Below are 19,360 nucleotides of genomic sequence, written 5' to 3' on the forward strand. Positions count from 1 at the left end.
TTTGCCCTGACATAGTCCAGATGAATGGCAGCTAAACTATATATTTTAATTTAATTATATTATATATTTTAATTACTGGATCAGGGGTCTCAACTTCCTTCGTTCACTAACAGATGGTTTATGAAAGTGACTACTTGTGTGCCTTCTGAGAAATTCAGTAAGGAGAAAATGCAATCAGAGTTTGTGATCTATTTAGGGAAAGACACTCAATGTAATCTGGTGGTTAACATGTGAGTTAATATATGTTAACAACTTAAAACAGTACTTTGTATAAACTAACCCTTCAATAAGCATTAATTGTTAAATAGCAGTAGCGAAATTCCATAGGACTGACCCTGTAGGTACAACATGAGCACTGATAAGGAAGAGATGTTTGTGGCCAGTGATAAGGGAAGGCTTTAAGTGAAGAGGAACTGATTTCTAGAATTGTAAGAGACAGAGAGGGAACTGCTTGAGCAAAGGAATAGAGGTGGGGAGAAGAAAGGCAGATGGGGATTCATTCAGTCCTACAGTAGGCATATATTTTTGTTCGATTTGCATAGTCTCTCTTTTTTGTTTTCTAAGAAATATATACTTTATTTAATTATTTTTAATTTATATGTTTAATTGATTGGTCACAATTGTGTACATTTATAGGAAACTGCAATATTTTGATATATGTATAAAATATGAAAGGATTAAGTCAAGCTAATATCTGGCACCTCACTTACCTATGATTTTTATAAGACATTTAAAATTTACTCTTAAGTTATTTAAAAATATACATAGTTACTGACTAGATACAGTCACCCTGCTGTGCAACAGACCTCAAAACATTGAACCCTTTGTATCCTTTGATGAACAACTCCACATCATCCCTAGCCTGTGGCAAACACCATTCCACTCAACTTCAAGGAAATCAACATTTCTACATTTCACATATAAATGAGATCACATTCTGTTTGTCAATCTGTGCCTGGCTTATTCCACTTAACATAATGTCCTGCAGATATATCTGTGTGGCAAATGACAGATTTCTTTCTTTTTAAAGGATACACTATTTATATGCTGCTTTTTCTTTATCCATTCATCCATTGATATGTGAAGGCTGATTCCACACATTGACTACTATGAATAATGCTACAGAGAATATGGGAGTACTGCATAATACCTCTTTAATAGAGGACTGCTAGTATGGTTGTCTATAAAAGATGTACATGTTGACCGGTATTAGGCGATGAGGTAAAAAAGAGTCTTATGAGTGCCCAAATCATTAAAGAAAGATCTTAAAATCTTAGCAGAGGAGGCTGTGTTTCAGAGTAGGCCATGGAAAGTGACTCTAGATTCTAGATTCTGGAGCTAAGGAACGGGATTAAGTTACTGTGCAGTGGTTACAAGTTAGCTCTTGAATGAGTTTCAGTGTTCTTATCTGCAAAATAGAGATTAAAATAGTGCCTATCTCATTCCATGTGCAAATGCAAGTCAAGTGTTGAGCATACTCCCTGCACATAGCAAGCATTCTCAATAAATGGTGGCGATCATTACCTACCTACGAGACTTGGTTCTAGGTCACAAGCCTAGGTGGGTACAGTGACAGACACAGGGAAATGGGGAAGAGTGAGCCACTCAAATTCTCCTAGAAGAATGTCCATGAGGACCCCTGGACTTCAATAAGACTTTGAGCTCAGTAGTAATTAATCTAAATATAAAGTCTAAAACCGAAAAGCTAGACAGGATTTCTAAGCATAAATATTTGGCAACCTAGAATGATTTCAATACAGAATCACCACACTAATGCATAATTGTGATAATGATATTTTTTCTTAAAATTACTCTTATTCTGACAGAACTAAGAACTCTTAGATGAAATCAGAGATGACTTTCCTAAACACAGATACCATTTTGTAGGGAAAAACAAACTTCCAAAAGCAATAGAGTTTGCCAAAGACTGACAAATAGGTAAAAATCTTTACTATAGAGAAGATTCAATTATAGGCCTTGTCTGTGTTTAATGTGGCAATGGCCACCGATGTATATCCCTTGAAGTACATACAGTACCATATATCTGTGCCTCCCTGCTCTTGGAGTTCCAGAAGGGAAGATCCCAAATCACAGTTATCTTTGTATTGTCCACTACTGTTCAACAAGCAGGTTCTGTGGTATTTATTAAGCTGAGATGAATTTGTGAAATTCAGTTCTAAATGTAGGGCTGTGTGGGGATCTTAAGCTTCAATGTGGTTTAGGCTTATTTTCTACAAAATTATTTTCCCACCATCTGAGTTTCAAAATAAGAAAAACTTTCTATAGTCTATGGTGGACTTTTTAATCAATCAAAATCATCTCTTCACTGAGTATCTGACAACTGGGAATACGAAGATTTCAATACTTGGGAACCCTTGGGTACATTAAAATCGTCCTGCTTTGTGTAACTGGAGTTAAAGGCTGCCTTGGACAAGTCCTGGGCTAGGAGTTTCAAGGCCTGGATTCCAGCCTTTCTTCTGGAAAGTCTGGATCTAAAAGGGGGTTGGAGGGATAATGATAGAGACAGAGAGAGAGAGAGAGAGAGAGAGAGAGAGAGAGAGAGAGAGAGAGAGAGACCACAAAAAGAGTTCATGACACAACACTGTCCATACAAAAGTTCCAGAAAATTTTTTCCATCTACATTTTTTCATTCTAGCATCAATAAAATGCTCGTCACCTCTAACATCTATACCATGGTGAAAGGACTTTGCCTCTTCTTCAGATAAATAAAGTATACACAGAATGATGGAATGCAAAGTAAATAGATGTAACTTGACAGTTCGTATTTTCCCTTGTATAGGAAATATTATAAAGTTCGAATTTTATATTGAGTGAGTAAACAACATTTTTAGGGGGTTTCACTTGTAGAAATTTTCTCTTTATCATGCAGAATAGGAATGTCAGATTACACTTTGACAATCCTGGGAAGACAAAGGATAGGGCAGTCAAAGGAGGCTGAAACCCTGGACACAATATGACCAAAGCCTTGAAATGACACATCAAAGCTGTCAATGATGCTCTTCTTCTGAAACTTAAGCTTAAACTTCAGCTGGTACACATTTAGAATCTGCACTTATAGGCACAAGTCTTTATGTGGAATAAGGCTGTGATTTTTTTGAAAAAAAAAAGACTCAATGATAAAATGATGGGGATTGAGTCTTCATTATTAATAAAAAGTTATCATCTTTTCATTCTAGCATCAATAAAACATTTTAGTACCCCAACAACTTGACATCATAAAATAAAATTGGGTGATATTGATTTAGATATTGATTTTACTCTCACTTAAAGTTATGGTGATATAATAAATAAGCAAATGCTGAAATATCATTTTCCTTTTAAAAATAAGAATGGGAAAAATGATCATTTAAAAACCACACTTCTTCATTTAAAAAGCTATTCAAAGGAATACAGGGAAGAAAAATTAGTTTCGTTACAGGAAATTAATCCTGTGATCCAAATATTTGAATTTTTAGTTTCTTAAGTCAGAGTTTATAGGTCAAATAATGTGCAAATCGTGCGATTGTGCACATACATGTTTTAAGAAGAGAGTCAAAATCCAAGTGTTTTTATTGCATATTCATTGTGCTTCCCCAACTCACCCTTTCATTCTCTGTACAAAAAAGTTTGGATTAAGTACTCAATCAAAGGCAGGTAGTCTCTGAGGGGAAAGATAAGACCTATCTCACGTTTCCCACAACCTTTCTTGATTCTTGAGGGGAGACAGCGAAGGAGATGGGGCAAAGACACCCACAAGCTCTGAATCACACAAACCACACATCATTGTGAAGGTAGTAGTCATTTGACATCCAATAACTAGAGACAACTGGATCTCCCCAGATGTCACTAAGAAGTGGGACAACTGAATTGAATGTTGGTGCAGTTTCTTGATATGCCTTGAGGATTTCAAAGTTTTCTCAGACATCCCTTAAGAAGTAAAAAACACCAATTATGCTTTCGGATCAAATATTTCACATCCCCACCGACTCAGAGCTCCATCGCCTATGTAAAAGACAGAGGGGGGAGGAGACCGAGAGATCCGGCGCCACGGAAAGAGTTCAGGACACAAGACTGTCCACATAAAAATTCCAGAAAATCTTTCCCATCCGCCCTCGTCCCCGGGCAGAGAGGTCTGGGGTTGGGGCAGCAGCGCGCGGTCTACCGCCTTGGATGTGTCCCACCGGAGACTACTTACTGGGCTGAACCAACTTTGCTCTCTCTTTTGGCGAGCACTTTCGCAGGCTTTGTGTCTTCCACATCTTGCTGTAGTTCAGTCATCAGGGCCGGGTCCACAGGACACCTTCAGACTCGGCGCGGCGTGTCGGCGCGGTTCCTTCCCGCAGGCTCCGGGGCGCAGGCCAGCGAGCCGTGCCGCGCCCTCCCCGCGCCCTCCGCCGCGCGGCGCAGCGCATCCAGGCCCCCGAGCTCCGGGGGCCGCCAACCTGGCCACGTTCGAGCCGGCGCGATTGGTCCCACCCACTGTGGGAGAGCCGGAGGGAGGGAAGGGGAGGGCCCAAGCCAAGTGACAGCCTCTTTCCCCAACCCCGGAGGCCGCCGAGGAGAAAAAGGAAACCTGTTGAACTAGTCTTTCTGGGAGACGAAGCTAATTGGCCAAGCAGGTGATACATTTGCCTAAGAAGGCACAATATATTTAGCCTCCTGGTAAATTGGGCTTTTTTTTTTTTTTTTTTTTTTCCTACCTCGACGTAACAGAGGAATTTTAAAGAACGGCAGCAGGCTCTAGATACAGGAAATGGATGCGACGGAATGGGACTTTCGCGCACACCAATGCACTGTGTGGGCTGGCCTATGCCCGGCCTAAATTATTCAGACAGGATGTTGCCTCATTGAGGACTGCCTCTTCGTGCTTAAACAATAGGTCCTCTCAATTTTTTATGTGGGAATAACTAAGGTGATAAGAAGTAGTTTGTCTTTAATGGTTGCCTGGTTAACCCTGTGGTAGGCGGGAAGCAATCATCAAAATCTCATTAGCATCTTATTAACCATGCACCCAGCCCATACAATAAATGCCTCTTCTTCCTATCTTTGGTGGGGTTTTGACAGGCTGGTCCTTATCTGAGGTTTTGCATTTAAACAATCCCTTCGCTCAACAATTTCTTGAGGCTTGGTATTCCAAGCAGAGTTCTAAACATTGACATTATAACCAGTAACATTTTTTTTTTTTTTTTGTTGGTGGTTTTCCAATTTGCTAGAGAGTAGTTGATAATAAGAATTACTAATATAAAACCTACTGTTGGAAATCTAACTTCAAAACAATTAAAAGTGGAAATAGTTGCAAACATCACCTGGGAAGAAGTTAAGAAATCTGTGTTCTCAGGTTGCACGTCCTTCGTCTTTCTTTTAAAATTAACTTTAGATTTAGGAATATTACAAGGAATTTTAGTATTCACATTTGTATGTGATGTGTGTGTGTGCCTGTGTAAGACACTCACATTTCCAAATAAGCTCAAACATTTTCGAGATGCAAGTCCCTTCCAAGGTTTTGTTACATTCTTTCCATCAACTAGCTTACATTGTTAGACTGGGAGAACAGAAGCATCTTTTTGTAGTCAACTTGCTCCAAAATTGGTTCTTGTGACACTTGAAAAACAAACGAATAGTTTGCACAAATTCCTTTAGAGTTGGCCTAGTCTGGTCTCTTCTTTCTAAAAAGAACCCACCCTCCCCACCCCCCCCCCCCCCGCACCCTGCAACCCCCCCCCCCCCACACACACACACACACTGGGGAGCCATGCTGGGTAGGGAATGCTCTGGGTGACCTGGATGCTGGAGGCTGTCTCTTTGGTGTGCATTGCTTTGTCTTCCTGAGGCCTTTGCGCTCCTTCTCCAGTTCCCCACCCTATTCAGGGTGGGAGTGGTCTGGGAATTTAGAAGAGGTTATCAAACTCCCAACCTCTGGGTAGTGACTCTTCAAATCTCAGGTGCCTTCCAAGCACTACTGATCTCAGATCTGACTCTGATTTTTTCCCTCAAAGTAATTTTAAAAAATTGTAGTAAAATATGCCTAACATATTATTTATCATGTTAATCATTGGTAAGTATATGATTCAATGACACTAAATACATTTGCAATGTTGTGAAATCATCACCATTACCTATATTAAAAAAAATTTCATTCCCAGCATAAAATCTCATTAAGTGGTAATTTCCATTAAACTCATTAAGAAATAAATCTCTCTTCAGCTCCCTCCTCCCAATCCCTAGTCATCTCTATTCTACTTTCTGTCTCTATGAAAGTGCCTCATATTAAATGGAATCATACAATAATTTCCCTTCTGTGTCTGATTTACTTCACTCAGCATATTTTCAGTGTCCCTCCTTAGGGCATGTCAAAATTTCACTCTACTGGTTGGCTGAATAGTATTTCATTATTACATGCATATAACATTTATCTCATTTTCTTTATCCATTCATCTGTTGATGGGCATTTGGGTTATTTCTACCTTTTGCCTATTGAGAACAATGCTGCTATGAACATTGGTGTACAAGTATCTGTCCAAGTCCCTGCTTTCTGTTCTTCTGGATACATATCTAGAAGTAGACTTCCTGGGACATGTGATATTCTATGCTTAACCTTTTGGAAAACTGCAGTCAGGCCTCTTTTGTTGCATGGGTAAGAGAAAGTGTTCAGAGTGGCTCTAGCACAGGCTTATAGCTCAATTAAAAAGCACACAGATACTTTGAAACTCATTCTTCAGTGTATGCGATGAGGACTTCCAATGGTGTGGTCTTAAGTGAGAAAGAACAGGAGAGGTTATGGGAGTGGAAGGAAGTTGGGTCTGAAGCAAATAAGTTACATTATTTTACTCAGTGACATTTGCTGACTTTTAAAAGACATTGCCAAACAGCTGCCTCCTTTGTTTATTCTTGTAGCTATTAAACCATAAAATGGAATACAGTATTTAAAAGGCAGCAGCAATCAAACAAGAGGGGAAATTTCAATGTGGTATAACAAAATAGAGACAGAGGATTATGCCTAAAATAAATTTTAGGAAGATCTTTTATTTTTACTTTTCTTCCTACAAGCCTCTGGGAATCTAAATTCTTGTTTATAATATTGAAGAAAAGTTGTAGCTGATCCTTTTTACAGTTGTTGAAACAGGTTTGGTAGAAGATACCTAACCTGTCACCTTTATGGAGATGGGAACTTCTGTTCAATCAGCTTAGAATATTGGAAAACATTGGTCTTTTTAAAAAACAGATCAGATATATTGTACATTCATTTGTAGTCTCAGGGTCAGAGTTCAAATAATGAGTTTGGAAATTTGAGTGAAGATTTGGTTATGATATATGGACAAATTATTACCTAATTTATAATACATGGCAGAGGTATATATTTATTAGCCAATATAAGTATGTGTAAATTATCTTCACATGCTTGTAATTTTATGCAGATTGTCTGATGGCGTTTTCCATTGTTGAAAGATGTTGACGACTTTATTAAGATGAAACCTGGATACTCTGTAATAATTTAACTATGCATACTATTTCATAATCAAAGAACTTCAGAAACATTTATCAGATCATTCCTATTTTCAATTAAGGTCAATTATCCAAAAGAGATAATGGGGAAAAGTGAGAATAAAGAAGAGAGCTATACAGTGACATTGGAGAACTGAATTCTTTTTAAAAAAAGTTATAAGAATGAAGATTGAGAAGCATTACCTGAAGGGATACTATTGTTGAATGTTTTATATTAAATACAAAGAAAAGCTTCCTAATGAATACAAGCATTGGACATTGGAATGGGAATATATAACAAGCTGTGGAATCTTCTACAGTGAAGGCCTTTGACAATAAAAGTTTTCAAAAATTGAAAGAGTGCCAGACATGGTGGCCCACAACTGTAATCCCAGTAGCTCAGGAGGCTATGGCAGGAAAGTTGTGGGTTTGAAGCCAATCTCAGCAACTTAGTGAGGCCCTAAGTAACTTAGCAAGACCCTGTCTCTAAATAAAAATATAAATAAGGGCTGGGAATGTGACTCTGTGGTTAAGCACTGCTGGGTTCAATCTCCGGTATTAAAAAATAAATAAATCAAAAGAGTGATTTTAACCTACTACTTCCCAAGCCAAGTTATATATATTGGGAAATTTGAAATACTATTTCTCTCCCTAGAGATGAAGCAAGAACTAAGCTTAGCACCTGTGTTGAGAAGAACAGGCAGATGGGACGTGTTCACTGGTCTAGGAAACACTAGAATAAATCTGGTTAATTGAGAGAGCAGTAGCCATACAAAGCCATACGAAGACTCTTCCTGGTCAGTGTTCTTTAAAAATTAAAATAAATAAAATAAATTAAATAAATATACGTTAAAATCTACCTCAGAGTCCTAGAATGTCTATGTTCTATGCGGTAAATGCTTCAGATCAGAACCCGTGAAGTAGGAAGGTGTCTGACACCATCCAGTTCAGTAGTTTTCACACCAGGTTCCCAGGGAATCCAGGCTCTTAGGACCAATGTGGGGAGGAGCTGGCACTTCTGGTTCTGGTGCCCTCTTCTCACCACCACTCCAGTATAGTCTGTCCCACTTCAGTTAGAATTCTTTCGCTCCCATCTGTTTCATATATTTGTATCTTAATTTCTACTTGGGGAAAGAAGTAAGGGTTGCCCAGTACACACTAAGTAAAATTTAAAAATCAAATCCCCATCAATTTTCAGAGAAGAACCCACACTTCAGGGAGTCTAGGGATTTGCTAAAATTACAGTAGTCCCAACTGTATGGAGACCCAGTTTCTTGACCTCCAGTGGAGGTTCACAGGTTTTTATTAGACTAAAAAGAACAAGACACTTTTTTTTTTTTTAATGGCAGAAATACATGCTTTGTGGGAGAGTGTGTTGGGCGAAACCTCAATCCAGGTCTTCAGACATGAATACAATGTTTGCAGAAAAAGAAATGTTTGGATCTTGGACCATTTTTGGTGGTGGTATTTTGCAGTTTTCTGTTACTGAATAAACTAAACACCTGAAGATTCGGTGGCTTAAAACAATAACTTCTTATTACTTCTCATTGTTCTGTGAGTTGACTGAACTCAGCCAGATGGTTGTCACTGTGGTCTTTCCTGCAGGTGCAGTCAGAAAGAGCCCAGGGTTGGAGTTATTTGAAGACAGCTGAGCTATGTGCAAGATGGTGTTTTCTTTCCTCGGTCTGGTGCTTTAGGTAGGATGGCTGGAAGTGCCAAGTGTTTCAGTCTATCCATGGGGCATTCCACAGGACTGACTCTGGCTTCCTTTTGTCTGGTGGCCTCTGTGTGGTTGGATATTTGTACTTGTGGGAGGCCTCGTCCAGACCATGTGTGGAGGTGGAATCTACAAGGCCTTGTGTGAGGTAGCATTGGTGGTCATGCGGCTTCACCTGTGCTGCATTGTATTGATCAAAGGTGAGCCACCGGGCCAGCCCAGATTCAAGGTGCCAGAACTGCATAGGATGTGAATACCAGGAGAAGTACTTCACTGGCAGCCATCTTTGGAAACCAGTTGCTGCAGTGGAACTGGTTTATAATAACTGGTTTATAATAGAGTAGGCTTCTGACTATAGACTTTGTCATTGGCCCTTTGGGTAAGTGAACTTTTCTAATAGCACAGTTCTAAATGCATGGGATATTGGGGCAAACAAACAAACAAACAAAAAAAGCAAAATCCATGTTGTTGGGTTTCTACATCTTAGTGGGACAAACCAAAAATTTGGAAAGTACAGTCAGCCCCCTTATTGGCAGGTTCTGCATCCTCAGATTCTACCAAGTAAGTACAGATCAAATATGTAGTTAGGCCTCCAATGGTTGTGTCTGTACTGAACATGTATGGACTTTTTTTTCTTTTCATTATTCCCTAAATGACACAGTATAACAACTACTTACATAGCATTAGGTATTATAAGTAATCTAGAAATGATTTAGAGTATACAAGAGAATGTGTGTAGGTTACATACAAATATTACACAATTTAATATAAAGGACTTGATCATCCTCAGATTTTGGTGTGGGGGAGGGTCTTAGAAACAGTCCCTGGAGGACAGTAAGGGAGCACTGCTGGGACATAAAGGAAACAGAAAAGAGTAAAGAGGGAGGGAGGTCTCTTTCACATGGAATGACCAGGGAAGCCTCTTGGAGAGATAATATCTCAATTGAACCTTGAGTGAAGTGAAGGACGCCCTCTGAGGTTCTGGGTGCAAGGCTTGCTAGGCAGAAGGAAGAGCCAAGGTAAAGACCCTGAGGCAGGATTGAACTTGGCATATTCCGGGAACAGCAAGAAGGCCACTGTTCTCTATTGTTCCTGCAGTACAAGGAGGGAGGAGAAAGTTGGTGAGAGAAGGCTGGTGTCTCAGACACACACTAGCTTTTCTGTTATTTGTATCTGCTGTCTTCTTTTAAAGGCATCTTCTCAAAAGCAAGGGCCCTATCTGTCACGTCCACCATTGTATCCACAGCACCTGCTTCATGTTGGATGCTTAGGCAATGTTTGCTGAGTAAATGAATCACAAGTGATTGCTTCTAGCCACTGATTCTCAACCATACTCTGGAAACTCACACTGACTGACATGTTCTGATATTGGGTAACATGTTTTTTTTTTTTTTTTCCTTTTCACTTTACAGTGAGAAAAAAGGAGTGAATGAAAAAGAAAGGTAGTAGAAAATTTCCTCTCGTAACTTAAAAAAGAAAGCCTTTTGTCCTTGCTACTTGCCTGCTAGTGGGTGCAAGTATCCCAAACATATCAGAGCTGGCCCAGCTCTGGAGCAAGTCCCAGAGGCACTGTTTAGAGTTTAGGCAACAACTTAAAGTTATGGAATCTCTCATTTTTTTTTTCTTAGAGAAACATTCATTCAGCCCTTTCCTCTCCTTGTTTGGGGCACTAAGTATTACACCATGAGTGTGAGGAGGCCTTTCTCTTTCCTCATGCCTATTTTTCTCCCTGTGAAACATCCTGACACTGCTGTCCGTGGGAAGCAGTTGTCTTATTGTTTTGAAGTATCTGATGTTTAACTAGCTAGTTTCTGCATATAATGTATTTTTTTTTCTATCACTTGTATTAAACATTTTCTGTTGCTTATTCTGACCGTTGTCATTTTTTCTATTTTCATTTTAAAAAATTCCCATTAGCATTTTTATCTTTTTTTCCAATATTTTCCTTCAATGTAACACTATTCATTTTTTAAAAAATCATTCCAAAGAAATAAGTGAGCCAAGAAGGAGTAAAAGAAAAGGATATCATGAGACTCCTCAGGAAGATAAGAAAGTTCTTCTCTCAAGTACCTACTGACTTACTTTCCTTTTTGGTTGAATTTTACAAATAGATCCTTCATTTGAGGTGATTTGTATCCTCCCTACCTTCCTTCCTTCTTTTTTTTCTTTCTTTCATCGAATATCATTTTTGTTGCCTTTAAAGTGCCAGGCCATATACTGAGTGATGGAGATATAAAAATGAATAAGCCCCAAGCTTGCTCTTAAGTGAGTCTGTCATCCTATTGGAAAAACATACCAATAAACAGATATTTACCAAACGTATGTATGCAGAACCTTAATAAAAAATTATTGTCCTTATATTTTATAACCAGACACTTGGTGGTAAGTAACTTCATGGTGTCAAATGGTGAGAAGGAAAGGGTAGGTCATTTGATGCTTCCTGTTCTTCTGTTTGGGGCCACACGTAAGCCACTCCACACACATATCCACACAACTTTAGAAAGGCTGAAAGTCAGGAGAACTGGGCTGTAATCCAACCTCTGTGCTTGGTGCTGGAATGTGAATCTATTAATGGAAAACAGCATGAAAGTAACAGATATCCTGGCCCCAAAGAAAGGACCCTAGACCTCATAGTTACAGCATTATCACTTCTTTCTGCCTTTACATTGACAAACTACGGGGATGAGGGAAGAATTTTTTTTTTTTTTTTTTTTTTACACAGAAGTGGTGTGTGAACCAATTGAAAAAAATTTAAAATTTTCTCCAGGAGAGAGTAAGTATTGAAATCTATTCATCTGAAAAGATAAATGCATTTACTGGCTTCCTATAGGAAGGGCTTTACTTTGCATTCATTTCCACTTTTAAAAGCATACCAGATGAGGGGCTGCATCTGATGGATTAATTCACTGATGAGGTTACAGTGCTCAGAATTCAATCTTTTCACCTCTGAATATTGCTACATTGCCTAACACATGAGATCTTTAGGTGACATTTTTAAATCTAAACTATAACAATATCAATCCAGAGCATCCCTCTATGTACAGAACTGACAGCTTTATGACCCGATCAAGAGTTTGGGTCTGACTGATTTATTATTACCTCTCTTGACTTTATTAACCACAAGGCACAGTTTTTTTTTTTTTTTTTTTTTTTTTTTTTTTTTGTGAATCATACTTATGTTGACACTGAGGACGTAAAGAACCTGGCTTAATTTTCCAGATGCTTTCCTTAACGATTTGCTCAAAATGAAAGAAATCAAGAGTAATTCCCCTCTCTTACAGTAAGAATTTGAAGGCTAAGTCCCAGATCATGGCTTTCAGTTTAATCACTCAGTGAACTAATTCCTCAGAGCTTTGGGTATCGAATGGTTACTAAATTTCCAATAAGTAAGTTTTGTAATGAAAAAAACAAAACAAAACAAAAAACCCAGCATACCCTAGAACACACAACAAAATCAGTTTCAGGATTGCTTAACTATTTTTGTTATCTGCCATGTTTAAAAGGGGGAACAGTGTTCACATTGTGGGTATGGAATTTTAAGGGTTCTTCAAATGTTCTATATGTTGATCTGGGTGTGTCCACATGTAAAAAATTATTAAGCATGCACTTAAGATATAAATTAAATCTAAATTTTAACAATTAAAAAGAAAAGCCTTAAATCTCTGTAGCCAGGACTCGTTAAAAAAATGTATTTTGAGTTAATAAAAGAACAAAAAGAAAAAAACAAAACAACATACATAAAGTTCTTAATCTCCTTTTTTTCTCTTGAATACCATTATGACCTGTCTCTTTATTCTTTTCTATGAATAAATGCCTCATTAACTCTTCTTTACTAATATTTGCTGATCAAACTCCAAATCATGAACAAGAGTTTTTGGACAGGACTTTTTCTGCCTATTCTCACTCAGTTATTTGTTTTAGTGTGTAACATTGTAAATCTTAAACTTTTAACTATGTTGTTGTTGTTTTATAACTTTTCAAATATCTGATGAAAATTTCTAGGTCATGTCAATTATGAATTATAAATATTATGTCTCTTCATTTCTTTGTTCCTAGTTTATCATGTGGCTGTTTAAAAAGTTAGCTTAAGCAAAAAGATCAAAAGAAGCAAATAGCATTTGGATGTAAAACATGATAAATTAGAAACCTCCAGATTTAAAAAAGAATTTGAGGGGCTGGGGTTGTGGCTCAGTGGTAGAGTGCTTGCCCAGCATGTGTGAGGCACTGGGTTCCATCCCTGCTATCACATAAAAATTAAAATAAAAACAAATAAAATAAAGGTATTGTGTCCATCTACAACTAAAAAAATATTAAAAAAAGAATTTGATACCTTTGTAGGTCCCATATTTTACTATATATCCACCTCCAGAGGGCATTTGAATAGTTTGTAACCAACCAAACAATGATCTGTTTCACTGACTTAGGTGAGTTCAAGAACTGAAATTATATGCAATTAAAAAAAAAAGTGGGGCAGGTGGCATAGAAGTCATGGAGTGCTTCCTACCTGCCAGGTACTGGGTCTAGCATACATTATTTAATCCTCACAACCAGCCTAGGAGGATTATATCATTGTACCAATGAAGATAATGAGATTTGGAAAAGACAAGCAACACACCTTCTATCACACAATGGATCATTTAGTTGTGTTGTTTTCCAAAGTTTGCTCTTTCTCTACAATTTACTACTTCTAGTGATGTCACAAGAAGTGGATTCCAAAGATTCAAAGATCCAAAGAAATTTTTGAGATAATCTCATCCATCCCCCTTGTTCAAAGATAAGAAGATAAAGAGTCCAGAGAGGTCATGCTGTTTCCAACAATTTGTGTATGTTGTGGGCAACATACAGCTCAACTACTGGTTTCTACAAGCTTCTTCTACTTCTTATCCTCCATCTCCACCTCATCCTGCCCCCATATCATAGTCAGAATTCAAGCTTTCAATTCCACATTATAGGTGGTCAAGAGTGAGTGGTTTCTGAAACTTAGATTTAAATTCCTAATCTATCACTATGAGTCGTGTGAGTTACTTTACCTCTCGAAGCATCAGTTTCTTTAGTGTAAACAGGAAGTAAGTAATCGTGGTTTTGGTAACTGAAGGAGTTAAAACATGGAAAGCCTTGAGAATGAGGCATGTAGAAAATGTTTTTTGATGAGTTTGGTTACTGTACTGGGCAACTTCCTCCCTTGATTTATGGCTACGTGTACACAGGCATGTCTGCCCCTGACAGGGAGATGGTATCTCATCCATCTCTGTTAAGCTCTCATCTTCCCCTCCACTCCGGTACCAAGATCAGTATTAACAATTCTAGATACGGAATAAAGGGGCAGGTGGGTAGAAATGATGGTAGAATGAATCAGACGTTCTGACCCTATGTGCGCATATGATTGCATGACCTGAGTGACTCTACATCATGGACAACTAGATGAATGAGAAGTTATACTCCATTTATATATGATGTGTCAAATTCATTCTACTGTCATGTATAATGAATGAAAACAAATTAAAAAATATTTTAAAAAATCATCATTTTAAAGCTGATATATATGGAGAAGCTACATCATATCTCATGGTGACTTCTTCACTGAATTCAGAAATAGATTTCCCTCAAAGATTTCCTTCTGAGATAAATATTAGTCCAGTGGTACCCAGAGAGATGAGTAACTGACTGCTAAGTGGGAAATATTGTCTTCTTGTGGCTTTGAAGCAACTGGTTCCATAAAAGTATTCTTCTCCCATTAAATTCCCTACTAAATTATGAGGACTTCTAATTTTTATGTATGACTTTCTTCTTTAAGCTCGACACCCTGCATAGTTGCCTTAGCCCCTGAGAAAATAGTAAAGAAAAATTCTGGACTTATTTTGAGGTTGCTATAGATCTTTACGTCTTTATCCAAAACCCAGAGGACTAGATATATTTTTGAATTTAGTGTTATTCTTGGATTTTAGAATGGTAATGTGACACACATGCTGCACATTACATAATATCTGTGTTAGTTTTCTGTTGCTGTGACAAAAAAACCTTATATAACCAACTTGAAGGAGGAGAGGTTTATTTTGGCTTTTGGTTTCAGTCAGTGTTCACTTGGCTCTGTTGTTTTGGGCCTCTGGTGAGGCACAGCATCATGGTAGGGAGTATGTGGTGGAGCAAAGTTACTTACCTCATGACAACTGGGGGACACAGCAAGCAAGAGAAGGGGTGGAAAATAAAATATACCCTTCAACAGTCTGATCCAGTGACCTACTTCCCTCAAGTAGTTCCCACCTCTTAATGATTTCCCCACTTCCCAATAGTCCCCTTAAGTAATTAATTCAAAACCCTATTAATACACAAATGGATTGATGTGTTGATGAGACCAGAGTCCTCATGATCCAATCAATTCCCAAAGGCCCTCAGATCTGAAGACTGCTGCATTAGGGAACAGACCTTTAACATATGAGCTTTGGGGATGCACTTCAGATCCAAACCATAACAATATCCCTGGCTGATAATCCAACACAATTCTATTTCTTTAACTAAATATACGAATATTACCATTAAGTGAGACAAATAGATACTGCTTATAGCTTTATATCACTTTGACTGAGGTTCTGCCAACAAAATTACAAAAGTAATTTGATTTTCAGAAGCCCTTTCATTTCAGAATTGTGGCTAGGAAATTGTGGATTTCTAATACCAAAGTGGTTATGTTTTAAAAAAGAAAATGATGGAGGTTGTTGCAGTCCTTGGACTAGGGTCCTAAGTCACAGGGACTCTGAGAAGAGGGGAATTACTTCTTTTAAGGAAGCTGGTGTTACACTTCGGATGAAGGTCAAGAATATGACTCAAGGTGGTATTTACCAATATCTCCTTGCTCAGTCAACCCATGGTTTCATTAGCAATCAGTGTGGCTATTATTGAAGTGCCTGTTGTTTATGAAACTAGGCATTTTGAGTTGGCTGGAAGTACCGTCACACTTAGAAAACTCTTCCCCTTTGCCTTCTTCTATCTATGGTATGTAAGATGACAAGAAGTCACAAGGAGAGCCAGGAGCCACAATGCAGATGTTGGCAGAAGCCCTGGACATAGAAAAGGGACTGGAGGAGAGGGCTGACAGCAGAACACTAGGGCCTAGGACCCGATTCATCTGGGACTCTCACCGAGGCTTTTAATTTTCCCTACAGCTAGTTCAGCAGTTACAGAACAGTGATTCTCAGCTAAATATGAGCAAGCAGTGAGTTTTGTTAAAATTTGAAAGCCAAATAGTGAACTAGGAAGTTTCTAATTTTCGGTAGTCTCCATAGTCTCTACTATGTTCTATGATTTGCACATTTGTGTCATCTGCTGGGATTAGCGTCTGACCCTGCATTTGATGTGGGGTCATAGGGTTACCTCGGTATTGGATTGTCTGAGCCTAATTAGCAGCAGTGATATCTTGATTACGCTGAATAGATCTGGCCTACTCAAGACCGTGTGGCTAGAAAACTGTGTATTAATGTAAGCTAGCATGGGTTTATTTGATAGTAAACTTTTCTGAAGTTTCTATAAAACACTCCTTGTTGGAACAAGAGAAAAGCAGAAATGCTTTCATTAAAAAGGTCTGAGAGACCTCCAAAAATCTCTGGCCAGACCACTAGTAAACATCTTTCTTTCTAAAGTCAGTCAGTAAAGGTTGGAGGAACTGTCTTCCTTTAAATGTGAAAACAGCAGCAAGAGACTTCAGAGAACATGAAAAATCAAGAAAACACAATACCATCAAAATAACACAATGATTTTCTGATAACCAGTGCCAAAGAAATGAAGGTCTATGAACTGCCTGACGAGGAATTAAAAATAATTATTCAAAGGAAACTCAGTAAACGAAAAGACAACACAGATGGGAAGCTCAATGAATCAGGAAAGCAATACATCAACAAATCAAGAAGTTCAACAAAGAGATAGAAATAAATTTTTTAAAAAAAGAACCAAAAATATGAATTATGGAGTGTAGAACACAATAACTGAAACTGAAAATTTCAACAGAGAATTTAAAAAATAACAGACTATCAAACAAAAGAAAGAATCTGTAAACTCAAAGATAAGTGATTTGACATTATCCAGTCAGAAGAAAAAAAAATGAATGAAAAGAACCAAAAAAAAAAATCCTATGGAATTTATGGAGCATCATCAAGCAAATCTACATATGCATTATGAGAACTTATTATAAAAAACACACTATTGTAAAAAATTATCAAATCACAAAGGAATATAATAAGAAAGGAATAAAGGAACAAAGTACTATACAATCAGGAAAAAAAAAACCAAGATGGCAATGGACACCAATTAATATTTACCCTGTATGTAAATGCTTTAAATTTACCAACCAAATGGCATTGAGTTGTTGAATAAATTAAAAAGAAAAACAGGATCCAGTAATGTTCTGTTCATAAGAGACTTTACTAGATTTAAAAGCACAGATGAATAGAGAAGATATTTTATGAAAAAGGTAACCAAGACAAAACTGGAGTAGGTATATCAGAAAAAGTAGATTTAAATTTAAAACTGCTTTTAGAGACAAAGGTCACTTATAATGATAAAATGGTCATTTCAATAGGAAGAAATAACAATTATAAATGTATACACATTCAACATGAAAACAGATAAATATATAAAACAAATATTGATCCATCTGAAGATAAAAGTTAACATCAATACAATAATAGCAGGAAATTTAAATATACAGCTTCTAATAATTAATAGAACATTCAGACAGAAAACCAATCAAGAAATGTCTTCCTTGAAAAACAGTATAGACCAAATGGAATGTTTGTATGTATACACTTCCCACCAACAGCAGCAGAATACTCATTCTTCTCAAGGACATATGCAGCATTCTACAGCATAGGTCACACATAGGGTATATAGAAAGTCTTAACAAATCTAAGAAGGTAAAAATCAGGCCAGGTATCTTTTCCAGTTATAATGTATGAAACTAGAGATCAATAAATCAAGAAAACTGGAAAATTCACAAATATGTGAAAAACTTACTCTTGAATCAAGAAGGAAATCAAAAGAGAATTTTAAAAGTGTCTCTATGTGAATGAAAATGAAAACACAACATACCAAAACTTATGGGATGTGGCAAAATCAGTTCTAAGAAGAAAGTTAATAGTGATAAATATTCATGTTAAAAAATTTTTTAAAAGAACTTAAATAAACAATGTAATTTTTTACTTAAGGAACTAGAAAAATAGCAAAAAACCTAAGCCCAAAGTTAGCAGAAGGAAGGAAATGATAAGGTTAGTGAAGATATAAATCAGATAGAGAATAAAATTAGAAACAACAACAACATTGGGGGCTGGGTATGTGATGTGACTCAGTGTTAGAGGGCTTGTCTGTCATGTGTGAAGCTCTGGATTCGATCCCCAACACCACAAAACAGAAACAAAAACCAGTGTAACTAAAAGTTGTTTTTTGAAAAGAAAAACAAAATTAATAATCACTTACATAGACTAAGAAAAAAAAGAAAGATCCAAATAAATAAAATCAGAACTGTAAAAGAAGACATTCCAATAGATGCCTCAGAAATAAGGATTACAAGGACTTACAAACAAATATATGCAAACAAACTGGTAACACAGAAGAAAGGGATAAATTCCAAGTCACATACAACTTGCTAACAGTGAATAAAAAAAAAAGAAATAGAAACTGGAATAAGCTCCTACCAAATAAAGAGGTTGAATCAGTATTCAAAAATATCTCAAAAAAGGAAAGTGTGGGACCAGATGACCTCATGGGGGAGTTCTCCCAATAATTTAAGGAAGAATTAATGTTAGTCCTTCTTAACTCTTCCAAAGCACAGAAGAGGGAACACTTCCAAATTCATTCCATGAGGCCAACATCACTCAGTGTACCAAAATCAGTCAAAGATACTCTTTTAATGAAAAACTGCAGGAAATATCCCTTATGAACACAGATGCAAAAATTCTTAATGAAATACTAGCAGACCAACACATTAACTCATTTTGTCTCATTGCTCCAAATGTGGGACACATAAAAACTTAAATATAGTAAATAATGTAATAGCATTAATTAATATGGTAATACATAGGTATTGATTATATAATATAGATTATTAAACATGAAATAATTTATCATTTTCAATCCATTTTAATGCATCTGTGTCGAAATTGAAATATTTACAGA

General features: G+C 37.2%; 1 protein-coding gene across 2 annotated transcripts in view; it reads right to left on the bottom strand.

The window, feature by feature from the left end:
• Gramd2b (GRAM domain containing 2B) overlaps positions 1-4,449 on the bottom strand; it is a 66,888-nt gene extending 62,439 nt beyond the window's left edge. For both annotated transcript variants that reach the window (XM_026380156.2, XM_026380155.2), the window contains exon 1: positions 4,196-4,449. In XM_026380156.2, coding sequence (XP_026235941.1) covers positions 4,196-4,278 — 83 coding nt within the window. In that variant the 5' untranslated portion in view covers positions 4,279-4,449. The remainder of the gene's footprint in view (positions 1-4,195) is intronic.
• Between the last annotated feature and the right edge of the window lie 14,911 nt (positions 4,450-19,360).

This window comes from Urocitellus parryii, chromosome 1 (assembly GCF_045843805.1).
Source record: "Urocitellus parryii isolate mUroPar1 chromosome 1, mUroPar1.hap1, whole genome shotgun sequence".
Classification (NCBI taxonomy): domain Eukaryota; kingdom Metazoa; phylum Chordata; class Mammalia; order Rodentia; family Sciuridae; genus Urocitellus; species Urocitellus parryii.